General features: G+C 41.8%; 1 protein-coding gene across 1 annotated transcript; it reads right to left on the reverse strand.

Annotated features, from left to right (window-relative positions):
- Window positions 1-11,468: 11,468 nt before the first annotated feature.
- Window positions 11,469-15,297, reverse strand: Irs4 (insulin receptor substrate 4). Its single transcript, XM_051142185.1, has one exon. The coding sequence runs from the start codon at window positions 15,279-15,281 to the stop codon at window positions 11,553-11,555; it is 3,729 nt and encodes a 1,242-aa protein (XP_050998142.1). The 5' UTR covers window positions 15,282-15,297; the 3' UTR covers window positions 11,469-11,552.
- Window positions 15,298-15,568: the final 271 nt, after the last annotated feature.

Genomic DNA, 15,568 nt, shown 5'->3' on the forward strand with positions numbered 1-15,568 from the left:
TAATGTTTCTTAAAGCCTGTGGATGCCAATAAGATTGTCATAATTTGTAGATGAATTTATGACTTTCAGTCTACCTTTTCCTTCTATAGTCCATCAGTGTGAAAACGCTACCTGTCTATTGGTGTATTTTTCATGTACTAATATTTTCTTTTTCCATGGCTACAAATAAGAAAGTGAACAGGGGAGTTCTTCAAAGGATAATGTTAAGTGACAAGTGAAGGAGATAAAGGTCGAAGTACGAACAATCACTTCACTTTCCTAGGGCAGTGGATTCAATATAGAAGTCTACGTGTGACATAGTGGTCTACGTGTAAACTCCAGGCAGTCATTTTGTAGATCGTTTTATATTAGTATCACCTCTACATTTGTAGATATGAGTTGATAGCGAGTTGATTCTATTCATTCTATTAAAAAGCTTCATGTTTGTAGGCAAAGTCACTGACGTGGTTTAAATTGCCCCAACAGCTACATGCTAGGAAATGGCTAACAGTCAATTCAGGAAGAGTAAGAAAATATACTTGCAATAATGGCGAGACAACTGCATAAAGAAAAAAAAAAGAAACTTCACACAAATAACTTACACGAACACATTTATTGCAAGTAGCTCTATGGAAAAGCAAGTCAGATATATATATAAACACTATACAGAGTTGCAAGGTCGTCTCCCCAAACTGCAAACAAGATGCTTACAAACAGGAAAGTTTAAGACTATTTACAAAGGAAGACAAACACAGAGCAACTCAAAGCAGGTCTGTGAAGCAGAAATAGCAAACGCAATGAACTGTTGGAACTGTAAAGCTTTACTTTTTTACTGACCAAGTAACTATGTATGACACCAAACTAATGTAGCGGTCACACACACAAATCGTTCCATCATTATTTTTCTCAGCAGCATAAACTGGTCACTGGAAGTTAAGTAGTATGTCAGTACACATATTCCATCGATTCTTCCAGCACAATACTGAATAAATTAATTACATCTGTAAACTAAGAAGGTGTGTTAAAAAGATTGCATATTTGTTATGCTGTACCTGTGACTATTTGTACCTGTGACTAATTGTGTGTACTGTTGTGTATGAGGTTTCCATTCATTTATTCAGCAAGTGTGCTACTGCTGTGCTCTACTTTCTGTACCCTGTCTTTTGGCAGCCCCTAAACCAAACATGTGAATGAAGTAATACAGCAGTTTTCCTCCAAATAATCTTTCCTTGTTACAATTCTGAACGATTATGACAACTCACTTGAATATAAAATGGTAACAGAAGGCCTAAAGAAAGGCTGCCCAAAGAGTACACTGTTAGGATGAACAAAAGCCACACTGCATTACTGAATTAGGTAGGAACAAGAGAGGAGGCTGAAGGGACTGATGAAAGAAAGTGATGCCCTAGCAATGACCAGACACTGTGTCAGTGACTGGCATTGAAGCCACATCCTCTCCTCAGCACAATTCACAGGGGAAAAAGGAGCACACCCCCCACCCCAATCCCTTTGCTTGGTAGGCAGGGAGAAACAATAGAAGTCAACTCGGTTCTTCAGAAAGTTAGTTCAGCAACAAGTACTAGAAGCCTGCTCAAAGATAGAAGCACACATTCAAAGATGTAAGAACCGAGTGGCAAAAAACTTCAGGTAAATATCACTACTTCAAAGTTGCACGTTAAATGCGAAGCAAATTTTTTTTAACAGAGTTACACACAACAGGTACGTCTATAATCACATGTCCACAGGTACACGAAGGTGTACATACACACAAATGTGTGCACACACACACACTAGCACTCACACGCTTTTGCAGACACTTGCTCACTCACACCCACCTGTGAGACGATGAGGTTTGCCAGTGATGGTACTATAGCCAAGAGCTGTGTGCCACCACGTAACAAAGCTCCAAGCAAGCTTCAAGACCTTTGTACCTAACCTGTGTGGTCACCACCTGCTGTTATCATGTTCTCAAAGGTCCAGGTTCCTAAAATCTTAATTCAGTTTCCATCAGAGGCAAGCAAAACTAGGATGGGGGTGGGGTAGCTTGCTCTGATTATTATTATTTTTTTGTTTAAATTTTGTACATCTTATATTGGCTCAATTGTCCAGAAAGCCTTATAAGCGGTTTCTTTTGGCTTAAGTTTTAGGCCGATGATCAACTGATAGGTATACGCTAATTTACGAATATGGGAAACTAATTTCTTTCTAGGCCTCCTGAGCATGGAAGAACCATTACTAGGGGAAAAGCCAGAAAGATGGGGAAGCAGTATGAAGAGTAGGGAGGGAGGAGCCCCCAGAGAGGCAGAAAGAGTCTAATGAGATGGAAGCTTGCCTCTTTACAAGGATAAATGGAGGTTTCAACATAAAATGAAAATGATAAGTTTGGAAATGTTTGATCCGATAGCAGAACATCATCAGGTTCTACACGAACAAGTAGACAACCTGCTCCTTGGCTCTGCCTTTAAAATCCTAGAAATATTCTGTCAAGACATGACTTTAGTTGATGACTAGTGTCTATAGAATGTTGTAGTATACTTAATGAGCAAAATCTGAGATAATCTGCTCTTTAGTCGTGTCTTTAAAATACTGAAATTGCCCCGTCAAGATAGAAATGCCGATCATATTAATTCTTTGACCAAGAAAAGTTTTAAGTATGTAGTGCTCAGAAAAAAATATTCCAGATCATACCTACCTTCTCATTTGCATATGTTTCTTTATCTGCCATTGTTTAAAGATGTTCATATTGAAAATTCATCCAAGTATTCTGTCATTAAAATTGATGCTGGCTATATTTACATAGACTTAACACATTTTTAGAGAGGAAAATGGCAGTGTTATGAGATACTAACTTATAGCATCTCCTTCCTTTCAAAGAGACAGATCAGAGAGGCTAGGAAATGAAACCAATGTACAGTGCGCACATCCTTAAGTCCATCAATGGCTCCAAGAGGCAGTAGTGAGAATGAACTCCGTGAACAGGCTCATTCAGCTGCCACAGTCCAGAAATCGAGGCTGCTTTCTATTCAGAAGCCTCAGAATTTTCTTTCTTTTAGGCAGATCTGGAGTAGACGAAGACGGAATTCTGTGTCATTTTTCTTCTAAAATTTGTCTGGTTTTGTTGGCAATGTAATCACTCTATTAAAAAAAAAGGATGACAAGGCAAAAAGTTATTTTCAAAATTAATGTGAAGAGCTGTCACCCCCTCCACATTCAAAAACAAAAGGAAACACATCTTGAGAGGATTGAGGATGCTGCCTTGGCATAGACATGGTTAATGGACACAGTGAGCTGCCTGTGCAGAAACAAAAACCCACAACTGAGCAAAGACATTAACATAGTTACTCCTTTATTGCATGTGTGAACACTGTTCTACTTTATCCCAGTGGCTCCCCAGAGAGAAGCCCTAGACAGAGAATTTCTCCTACATACTTAAGTCTACCTTTATCTTAGGTGACACAAGTCAAAGGATTTGAGGACAATTTAATAATAGTCCCCCGACCTTATAATGGAATTTTCTTGTGGCAAAATTGTGGCAAAGCAAACTCATTTTCTTTTGGCAAAATTGGATTAGGTAGATATCATAGAATTTTACTTACACATCATCTACATTGTTTTAACAGAAATGTGATATTACAAAGGCATCTCACAAATTTAGCTTATTTTTAATATAAAATATCTTTATACATTTTTATATAGAGTACATTGAAATTGCTTCTAATAGGGATTTCTAAGTATCATATAGTATGCTCATCATTTCATGCATTTTTGAAGAAATGTGTAAACTAAGTTCCCAAGCTACCTAAGAGACAATGCTTGGAATTACAATCTATTGTTATTGGAGTCATTTTTTTTATTCTTTGCTTAAAAAATCTTCCAAAGATTTGATTTCTATTCCATGCCTTCATATAACACTTGCGTCAACATTGCGTGCAGAGTGAATAACCTACTAAAACCCAGCAAATGGCCGTGTAATTTCAAGTTTACAAAATATGTTTGTCAATTCCTGCTTAACTATGTTAGTAGATGGGAATAATGCTTTCCAAATAAGGATAATCCCCAAATAATTTAACTTGCTTTTACAAAGCATTGTTGGAACCAGAGCCACAGATTTGCCTTTATAATTCTGCTTTTCTTCGGCCCATATTAAAATGAGTTTACATTCCCTGAATACATTCCAAAGAACAGCAAAATGAAGCAATTCACAAGCTTGCTAAGTAGTGGAAGAAAGTAATTCAGGATTAAACCTTAATCTAAAAAAGTCTACAAAAGGAATATTAAAGAGCTGACAATCACACCGTGTGTTCATTTCCTATTCATTTTTATAACATCTCACCACCAGAAAAATGAATGGCGATGGTTGGTCTGTTTTTCCATTTGATACTGACAGGTTTTAAAAACTTACCTTATTGTGTACATAATTTTCCAATTAACTGAAGCGTTTTTAATATCGAGTTAATTCCACCCTTTTAATAAGTGCTATACTCTTAAAGTTTTTTTCTTTATAAGAAACAAAACTTTAATGGCCTCTGATAGGTCAGAAGATTTCTCTTCTGATTCTTCCAAAATCTGGCAAGTATCAATTTGTTCTTAAAAACTAATAAAGAAGATTTCTATGCCTTGATTTTTATAATGCTATAAACCTGAACATTAATCTTTAATATACTAATGAAGCACACATGATTTTTGTATCCTGGAAATTTGTTAAGTTGAGCCAAGAAGGTAGTTTCTCCCAGGTATTTCAGACCTCTTTATAAGAGTCATAGTGTGCCTCTATGAGGGTTTGAACTCTGAAACAGCAGACCAGAGGAAGATATAATTCCAAAAGTATGTGACATTGTTCTCTTATTTTCTTTCCATCATCCCAGTCTTATTGTCTTGGTTATCTTTTCAACTCTAATTTTCTTCCATCTCAAAGTCCTATTGAAAACAGTACTTAGCAGTCATTGGGTTATATGCAGGTTTCATCTCTTCAATTAGAACTGTTGCCACACCTTTGTGTGCTTGATAACTATACAGGATGATGATCCTGTGTAAGTTGATAAGTAGGAAGCACTAGCCTTGAAGCATGAATATTAACAAGAACTGCTGCTGTTCTTTACAGTGTCACTCATACTATCTCTTTCTTAGATTAAATGACCAAATATCCATTTCTCACAGTGGCAGTTCAAAAGAATCTGAGGTGAAAATGGATGCCACTTGTGAAGCTCCATTTTTTAAAGGGCATCCCTGTTGTCTGACATCTGCCCTTTATGACCAGGCTCTGGGACACATAATCTGATTATTTAGAAATAGACTGTTTAGAAATAGACTGTTTGGGGATCAGTCTCTTTATTTTTCATCTTACTTAGTCTCCCCACTACTTCCCAAAACACACTTGGGCTCCTTCACTCTGCTGCCTAGTTACTGCTGACATGAAGAATGTAAGTTAGTAGAATTTTAATATGTTCTGTCTTCAATTTACGGAAGATATATCATCCCATGTTTATTGTTAGTTCAAACTCATAATAAATTACCTCATAGAAACACTGTTAGAAGAAAAAACAGTCTACATATGACTCTATTTAACCTCTTCAGGTCTTGAAGCAACAGAGGAACTGTTTTATCCAATCATTGTTTATATGAGATGCATTGGAGGTTTCATTTTGGAACTCCAGGGAAATAGGTCTTTTAGCCATGATGGATGAGAGAAATAATAATGTCTCCCAAAGTCCAAAGGTTAAAATCACATTCCCTAGCCACTCATTCAGAGGCACAGTGGATGCACGTGTGATCGATTTTCAAGATCAATTTGGAGGCATTGACTTGATTGACATTCTCTTTATATTCCAAGTCTTCAAAAAAGAAAGTAATAATCATATTGAGGCAAATTATATAACTTTTGAGGTCTAGCTGGAGTGATCACAATGTAGGGAGAACGGATATTCAGCACATCTTGAAGGTCTGATTAGCATCACACATATCATGGTCAATCCGAGCATGGATAGTTTCAAATATCAGCCTGACTACCACTGTGCCAACAAATGACAATGGGCCAGGCAGCCCATTCTTAGAAGTATAAAATGAAATTCCTACAAGAAAAGCTGTCGCTTTGAGCTAAATTCAAGCAAGCTGGGGCTAGAGAACTCTAAGCCAGTAGTTCTAGATAGGAGAGCCCTAGAATGGTTCCCACACTCTCTCTTGGAGAGAGATCAGGTAAGGTCTTTTTTTTTTTTTTTTTTTTTTTTTTTTTTTCCTGAAATGAAGGGCACAAGTCAAGTAAAGGGCATCTTGATGGTACAGGCCATAGAATATAAACAATGTCAACAACAAAGAAGGTATATCAGAATGCAACGGAAAATAGCAGTCACCTTTCCCTTTCTCTAAATAAATCTTTTAGCAACCCTTTTCTGTTTTAAAAGGAATTAATTAATCATTCTGAAATCAAAAAATACTCTTTAAATCAATGCAAATTGAAACCAGCTTATTTGTTAACATTAAAAGCTCCTACAAATTTTCCTTATCTTAAATGTTGATTCCATGTCTCTGTGTTCAATAATCAATGTAGAGTGGCTAGAGAGCACATCTTACGTTCATAAAGCAAATATAAAATTTTGACAATGTTAACAGGTTTAAAGTTTACATTTTGATAGTTGTGCCAAAAATAGTGGATTGTAATGTATTCACTTCATTACTTTAAAAATTGTTTAAATCACCCTTTCTCACTCTGGAAATGATCCCCATGGTCTAAAAGCTCAACAGTACATCCAACACCAAACATACTATGGGTTGTATTTAAGCATTTTACAGAAGATATTTCCCAAAACTGCCAATGAAATGTCTGGGATATTTTATATAGTCTTAAAGTCTTTAAAAAGGTGCTAAGGAAAATGAATTTAATTTTAAACAAGAATTATTTAATGTCCCTCAGAGAGGAAATGATTCTCAAGACTTCTAAAATCTACCTGCCTAATGGCCCAAAGCATGTGCACACCTACAGGCAAGTGTACACACACACACACACACACACACACACACACACACCCCAGCATACATGTCTACAGCACCTTTTTCCCTATCTACCTTATTTTATCCTGTTATTCTTACTGTGGTGGCTTAGATTAAAACACTAGATTTATACAGAAAGAATAAATTAAATGAAAAGGCTCACAATAGCTGATAAATGCTGTTATTAGCAAAGCCATAGAAATCTAAATTCTGTTAAAGAAATGGCCACAATTGGAATTTAGTGACTACACCCTCAATTCATTTTCTTTCCTTTCTGATATTTCTATTTGATCCAAACACGTAGTCATCACACACACACACACACACACACACACACACACACACACACACACAATTTGTGTTTGGGAACTAAGAGCAGCTAACTCCTCTCTAGATCAGATTTTAAAACATTAGGTTCTAGCTGAGATCAACATATTTTATTCTAAAAGGGCCATGGGAAAAACAGTTCAATGTAAACGAAGATCACCTGAGCCCTGACAGATAGTCCAGGTAGAACACTCTAAATGAATTACAACACAATCTGCTACCATTGAACTAAGATATCGTTATGCTTCTGCTCCCAATGCTTTCATATATAGTATAGATATATTAAAATGAGAAATTAAGCACTTGCTTAAAGGGCAGTGTGATGTGCTAGATGGGGCATTAGGTTGGAAAATAGACGTATGAGTTACATCCCCAGCTCTGCCACTTACCTCCATGAACACAGGACAATTCTTAACTCCAGCTTCACTTCCAGTACTTACCATCAGTAAAGTAAGGAATGTGAATGTGCTTTGAAAAAATATAAGGCAATCAATCTTTAACTGTCAAGCATTCCCCCAATCAACAAGTTGACAATTTAACCACAGTCCATTTAAAATCACACACAGTGATCCTTACTTCTTTCTGCAGTGGCCAGCCATGTCTGTTCCAACGTGAAGTTGTTTTTGTTTTTGTCCTGAAACCTGAGTGTGTTCCCCAAGATAAATGCTGGCCAATGACTTGGAAGTATTTTGGTTCATGTTTGGCGATTAGAGACAGAGAAAGAAAGCTAAAGACTCTGGTTGAGTGTTTATGAATATATTATAGTCTGATATACTTAATTAAAGTCCTGGCCCTGGTTTCAAAGAGATGTTTTGCTCCTAGCTGACATTTTTATCCTGGAAGCATCTGTCTTAAAATAGAACAAATGCAAATGACTAATGATTGCCAACAACTTTATCAACTTTAACTTAGTGTGGTCCTCTTTAATTGTTTAGGTCAAATACCTCATTACTCCAAAGAACAATCCAGAATTGGGGGGAGGATGGATGCTGCATAAAATAAGCAACCCAGCAATTATAGCTGGAAACTCACTGGTGTTTGGAGATTATATTCTAGTTGTTGACAATAAATAAGTCTAATATAGTAAAAATGATTGGCTTTCAGCACCTATAATTTGTAGCAACAGGACTTGGCAGCAGGACAACGGGGGAAAAGCTTGGGTTTCCTATGTGGTGATAATAGGGAACTAAATTGTCAAAAGCTAATTACTAGGTTTTGGCCTTTTAATACCAAGTACTGTCATAATATAACTAATTTGGCTGACCAATTATTTCACGCCGTCTACGGCTGCCCATTTCATACTCCTTTGTCTTGAATAAAACTATCAGGGAAATTTACAACCCAAATCACTTCAACCTATCAATTTTATATCAGATAATGCATTAAAAGATGCAAAAAGGCATACAACGTGTTAGGAATGGACTAAACCACACAGGAAATGACACTCTTTTAAATGCTAATGTGTTAAAAGGCTGAAGCCTTCATCGTCAAGGAATTGCTTTTAAAATATTTCATTTATCAAGAAAATACATACTCAAATTTTATTCTGAGTGTTTCTTTCTAATTGGTTTAAACAAGCAAGTATAAAATACTTACATGAAGCTTGACTGTAGATAAATAAGGTTATACATTCATTATTTTTGCCTTGCATGGTAGAAATGATCTTAATGAATTACAATCTCACTGACATTATAAACAGATCTCAATATAAAGATCCCAACTGTGAATAATCATGTGTAATACTTTTAATGAAAGTAAAGGCATAAAAAGTGACTCAGAATGTTAACTTTGTATTTCTAAATGTAGTCATTAACAGTCACAACCAAGATACTGTTCCTAATTACATCATAATACAGACATAATACTTATCTAGACAAGTTTGAAACACATTCTGTAAATTGAGATGAACTTATTGAGCTGTGTAATGGCTAATAATGTGCCTTTGTTCCTTGATCACAGCACTGTTTTATTCTTAACACGATGTGTTCAGTTTTTAAATGCTAGATAAGAAAATAAAGACAGAATAGAAATAGGTGGAAGTTCATATATAGCTTTAGAGGAAAACATGTTCAGATTTATTTGACCTGTTTTGAACACTTCACAGACAACATTTTATCACATTAAAATGCTAACTAGAGTCATTTTCTGCAATAGGTTGTTGCAATACCACATCTTTTCCTGTGGCATTCCATATGATATATTACAGCAAATTACATGTCAAGTCTCTCCTTAGAACCAAAAATTAGCTAGTTTTCAGGAAAACTAAATCATTAATTAAAATTTCACTTCAGTGTTAAACCAATGACAAAATAAAAATACATTTTATTTGTACGGTGATTTCATGCTCCCAAATGCTTTTATAGTCATCCATTTATCTCAGTGTAAGCTCCCACCTATCTATAGGATACTACTTCCATGGTGTAGCCCCTCAATAAGATTGAGACTTTCCTCAAGAAACAATATACTTAGAGCATATTAAATCTCCAAGATAGATACAAAGGCATTAATCAGCAATCTATGCAAATATAATGCTCATTGGATCTCAAAAATCCTCAGATCAGAGTTTATTTGAAGAACAGTATGAACTCACTATTTTTATTTTTTGTGTGAACAAAGATTATAAAGTGTAAGCACTGCAAAGTGTAGGCCTCATTAAAAAAAAACCACAGGGTCACAAGCAGTTACTCTTTTGATGTGGATTTTACATCAAAGTTGTACACAGTACCTACCTTGAGTATAAGATCTAACTATAAGTTCTTGGAAATGGAATTATGACTTTTAAATCCTCAGTATCCTCAGTGTGTGTGTGTGTGTGTGTGTGTGTGTGTGTGTGTGTGTGTAGGAGGAGCTAACAACTTAAAGGACTTTTGAATTAAGCCTTTTGGCAAGCCAAAGCATCCTTTTTTTGTTTTAATGGTCACTCTTCTGGCATGTCTGTTGCAAATGGGAGTTTCTGTATGACAAGTTTTCTATAGCAGAGAGAGAAATAGGAGGTAGGGGGCTACACCTGCACTAAATTGGGAGCTTGTAAGGTGACTGTTGGGATCAATTCCCAGCTTGTTCTGCCTGATCAAGCACAGTGGCCAAAGATCCAATCACAAAAGCATTCCAGAGAGCAATCAAAGCAAAACTCTTCGCCCAACTAACTACTGGAAGGAAACCTTCTGGAGACCATTCCTTCCCAGGCAAAGCAGCCTATTCTTCTAAAGAGAGAAGGCAGGGCACATTCCAAGGGCCTCGTCTGCAAACGCTTCTTGAGACTCTCTCAAGACAACATTGTGCAATTTTATACACAGACTCAATGGGTTTTGTTCTTACAGTCCTCTTCCTTCAGAAACTTAGGCCTTGAAAAACCTCCCACTGCTCCAGAGTTGGCTGCCCCTGGGATCCTGCCTTCTTCCTCCAGCCTTTTTATCTTGCTTTCCTCGATTTCCCAGAAGACACACCAATTAAATGTTTTGATTGCTTTTTAAACCTTTGAAACAATATTCATATCCGTAAACAAGATGCCACTATAACTTCTGTAGAGAGGTGGGGGAGGGGAGCTAAAAGAGGAAAATTAAGCACAACAAAAGGAACTTGCCTTTCCCTACCAGTGACAGAAAGGGAACACTCACTGTTTCTCACAATTTATCCTGTGTAAAAACAAAAACACTTTCCAGGGCAAATATCTTTTCATCACATGGGGTTTTATGCATTCGCTCTCCATTCGCTGACAACCAAGAGTTAACTAACCTATTGGGCAAACCATAGAAAACTAGCCAAAGACTGACTGCTTGCTTGAAAGTAAGTATGTTAATAGTTGGCTTGTTACTGCTTAACTCTCTGTGCTCTCATTCAATTCCTGCACTTAGACTGAGCACTCATAGAAAAGTACCTTTTAGTTGTAGGCTGGAAAATAAGTGGCTGGAGCTCAGTTTCTGAAGAATCTAGGAAAGAATCTTTGAAAGCATCCTCATCCTGCGGGTCTTTGAGTTTTAACTGCTCCTGAGAAGTAAATCCAACGTTTAAGAACTGGCTCCATCAGATAACTAACTTTATGGTTAGATAAAAGCAAAGACCAAAAAGATACATGTGAAAAATTAAAACTGAATTCTACTCTCTCTAATAACATTACTAAATGATGAACTGTCATCTCACAGCTAACACCATACCAGCTAAGGCTTCAACTCACTCACTCACTCACTCACTCACTCAACCAACAGTTTCCACTAACTTCAGGAATTTAATTATAAATTCACCAACCTCTTTTCAGAGAGTGGTCACTTCTTGTTGTCACGTCTGGCAAAGTCCATTCTCACGTAAATGTCGTCGTCATCATCATTGTCGTCGTCGTCGTCGCCGTTGTCATCGTTGTCTTCCTCAGAACCCGCTCTCTCTGGGGGTCTGAGCACCGGACTCGGGCGAGGTGGTGGTGGGGGAGCGGCTGCACCGGCTGCCAGGTCCTCGCCTCTGGCAGCTTGGTTAAGGGCTGCAGGATTCCAGCCTGCAGCAATGTCCTGGACCCCTCTTACAGCTGGGGCACCAAGAGCATTAGCAACAGGTTGGAACCAGGGAGCGGAGGCGGAGTCAAACCCTGCAGCAGCCTGGAAGCCAGCAAAGAGAGCGCCAATGCTGGGGGCCACTGCGAGCCCGGAGACCACCGCTAAAGCCTGGCTCACTGCCAAGAGGGGCGCCTCAGCTTGAGCAGCAACCCCAGCAGAAGCGGCAGGAAAGTCTCTGTCCAAGCTGTCAGTCGGGAAAGCAGACACAGCGGCTCTGGTGTTGGCAAATAAACTTTGGGAACGGCTTTGTTGGCGTCTTCTCTCTTGCACTTCCTCCTGCAGCAGCCTAGCTACAGGTGGCGGTTCTGAGCATCGACCCGGAGAGAGAGAAATGTCCATACAGCACTCAGAAAATGGGTCGACTACGTAGATTCGACCGGTTTGAGCATCATAGCGAATGGCACTGTCAGCAAAAGGCACGGCTGGTGTCATGGCTGGGTTGAAAATTACTTCAATATATTCACCCTCTTCCACAATGCGACCTGTAGCGTTGCCTGGAAAAGGACCAAAGGGCCACCTAGCACCTGCCAGAGAGATGGAATTGGCACCTGGTAGAACTCTTAAAAGATCTGAGAGGCGGATTGCTGGATTTGAAAAGGGCACCCCGAACTCAACATTCAGGTAACTAGAAAAAGCTGTGCGTCTGGGCTCAGTAATTAAGCCCCATGAATCTGGCAGTCCTTGAGCAGAGAGAGCTGGCATAAGGCGCTCTCTCTTAATGAAGTCAATGTTGATATAGTCACGGGAGCTGTCAGTTCCTCTCTGCTCCTGTGTGGGCTTTAGTGGTTTGGGCTTTATTTTATTTCCTTTTGCAATAAAAGAGAGTCGGTTAAGTCTCTTAGCCTTGTTCATTGGGGGGTCATCATCTGACGGCTTTGCAGGTGAGCCCCTGTCTCCAGGTCTTGAGAATGACCCCTCATTTGAAGGCTTTGAAGCTGGGTCTTTGGGGCTCTGGCTAAAGGAGGCTTCCTTGTCTAGACCCCTCCCCAGGAATTTTCCAGGTAACATCGGAACATACTCACTGTAGTCACTCTGTCCCAAGGGTGAACTCTGAAAGGGCGTTGGCAGAGAGAAGTAAGAGCTCCAGCTTTTGGAGGAAGAGCCTCCCTGAGGATTGGGGGGATTTTTCGGAATCGCACCTGCTCCAGGAGCCATAAACATGTAGTCACTGTCACTGTCATTGTCCTTTGAGTCATCCTCTTTATTGGCATCTGGTGCTTTCGGAGCACTTGGAGCAGGTGGTGGTGGGCTCACTCTGGGAAACATCATCATGTAACCTCTGGAGTCTTCAAAGGGTGACCTAGAGTGGCGCTTTTTTGAAGCCGAGGAATTTTGAGGAGCCATTGGCATATAATCACTGGAACATGCAAGAGGAGCAGCCACCCCTGGCCTCATTGGCACATAAGGGTCATCTTCATCTTCATCAAAAGCTCTGGCTCTGCGAGGACCCCGGGTCGCACCTTCTGGGGTCTCCACATCTCTTGCCTCTTTGGATTCTTTGCGTTCTTTTGTGGCTCCCCTGTCTGTACAAAAATAAAGTCGGAATCTTCCTCCAGACTTCCCTTTTCCACCAGTTGCTCCAGCTGGTGGGAGCGGAGGTGGGGGTGGTGGAGGAGGCAGCATTTGCTGGGGCTTGCTTTGAGTGAATTTACCAAAGTAGGATCTTTTCTTCAGAGATTTTCCACGGGCACTATCATCCGAATTTTTCCCACTTCCTGAGCCCTGGCTCCCGCCTGAGTTCTTGCTCCCACCTGAGCCATGACCATCTCTGGGCCCCTGGCCACCACCTGAGCCATGGCCACCTCCTGGCCTCTGCCCTCCACCTGAGCCATGGCCACCTGCCATGCCCTGCCCATTTCCTGAACACTGGTTTCCTCCAGTGCCCTGGCCTCCTGAGCCTTGGCCACCTCCAGATCCCTGCCTCCCTCCTGAGCTCTGGCTACTGGAGCCTTGGCCACTTGAGCCCTGTCCGCCTCCGGAGCCCCGGCCATCTCCTGAGCCCCAGTTGTTCATGGGCATGTAATCACCTCCGTTTCCTTCTTCACTCTCCTTATCTTGTTCTTCAGAATTGCCAGAGGCTTCAATAGCTCTGTCCTTGGGGGCGTCTTCAGGCTGTGGGACAGGCTGTGGGCTAGGTGCTAAGCGGTGGAAAAAACTGGGTGGTACTGAAACCGCTCTCCTGGACCTGCGGGCTCTAGGCAGGTGCCCCCTTCCTCTCCGGGGAGGAGGCAGGGGCTCGCTGGGTGTGACGAAGCGCCGGGTAAAGAGCATCTCCTCTTCCCTGTTACCGATAGCCCTGAGGTGGTAAAATTGCTCAAAGCGGGATCTTCGGAGCCAGCCTCCGGGCTCTAGCGGGAGCAAGCCCAGGTGCCTCCTAGTGGACAGCAGGGTTAACAGGTGGGCGCCAACGCTGATGCAGTAGCTGCGGCATCGGGCTCGGTATTCGTCTGCGCACAAGGCTCTCATCTTCTCCAAAAACAACTCATGCATATTTTGGGCCACCACACAGTCATCCACCTGCATCCACAGCTCCCCTGGACCGATGACAGTGGACCTACCTACTTCCAAGAAGAAGTACTGCTCCGAGTGCCCACATCGACGAATGCTCAGGAGCTGGACGACCACACTGGCCACTTCGGTATTGAGCCTTACAAAAACGACCTCTTCGTCGGTAAGACACAGCCGGAACACGCCGCTCAGCTCTTTTCGGTGCCCCAGCCCCCTGGGTTTCACTACTACCTGCCACACATCTTTGTAGAAGGGTGGCTCCGCCGCCGCTGCTGCCGCCAGGGCAGCCGGCTCCCCGTCCAGCTGCGCGCCTAGCATGCCGCAGCGGCGGCGCTTGCTCTCGAGGATGAGGCGGCTGAGGAGCAAGTACCAGCTTTCTTGTTCCGACTCGTTCTCCGCCACCATCGCGAAGTACTCGTCCTGGGTAAAAAGGGCAATGAGGTGTCGGTACCTGGCATCAGCGCGCTGGCTCACGGAGAAGCACTGGTACAGGGTGATCACGCGCCTTGGCGGGATGAGCGCTGGGACCGCAGCCCCAGAGGCGGCAGCTGCTGCAGCAGCCGCCGCTGCACGGACACTGTGCCGGAACTTCCTGGCATTTTCATAGTATTCGAGCCGAGCTGGAGCGTCTGCGGTCTCGAGTTTGAGCACGAAGTAACGCCTATGTCCATGCTTTTGCTTCCTCAGGTAGCCGCGTTTGCAGACTTCATCCCCGACGGGGAGGTCCTCCTCTTCGGACTCGGAGTCTGACCGGGAGCCAGTGGCTGTGGAGAGCCACATGGCTCCCGGACAGGACGACCCGGTCCCAATGAGTGCGGTCGGGGTTCCCGAGGAAAGAAGCGGGGTGGTCGCCACTGCTGCTAGAGCTGCGGAGGCTGCTGCTGCTGCAGCTCTCAGTCTCCTAAGCGCTTGGTCGCCAGCGAAGGAGCAACTCGCCATGGTGATGCACAGTGGTTTTAAGGTGAGCGGAGGGGAGGGGGTGCTCCAGAAGGGAGGGCTTGGGGGGGAGGGAAGAGGCTGTCTCCCCCTGTCAGCCCGCCCCAGACCCCTCCCGCCTAGGCCTGAGTCCCCGCCCACTTAACTGGGCTCAAGGCAGTGGGCAAAACAACACGTGACTGTTGCCTCACGCGGCTGCCTGCTCCTGATCCAGTTACCAGAGTCGTGGAGGGGTGCAGAAGGCCATCTGTAGAGGTGTGTAAAGGAGGGGGACCAGGGACCGAGGTGGC

This window comes from Acomys russatus, chromosome X (assembly GCF_903995435.1).
Source record: "Acomys russatus chromosome X, mAcoRus1.1, whole genome shotgun sequence".
NCBI classification, from domain to species: domain Eukaryota; kingdom Metazoa; phylum Chordata; class Mammalia; order Rodentia; family Muridae; genus Acomys; species Acomys russatus.

What these genes read in the sequence shown, in the direction of transcription:
- Irs4 (XM_051142185.1), bottom strand. Translation starts at nt 15,281, where the DNA reads ATGGCGAGTTGCTCCTTCGCTGGCGACCAAGCGCTTAGGAGACTGAGA.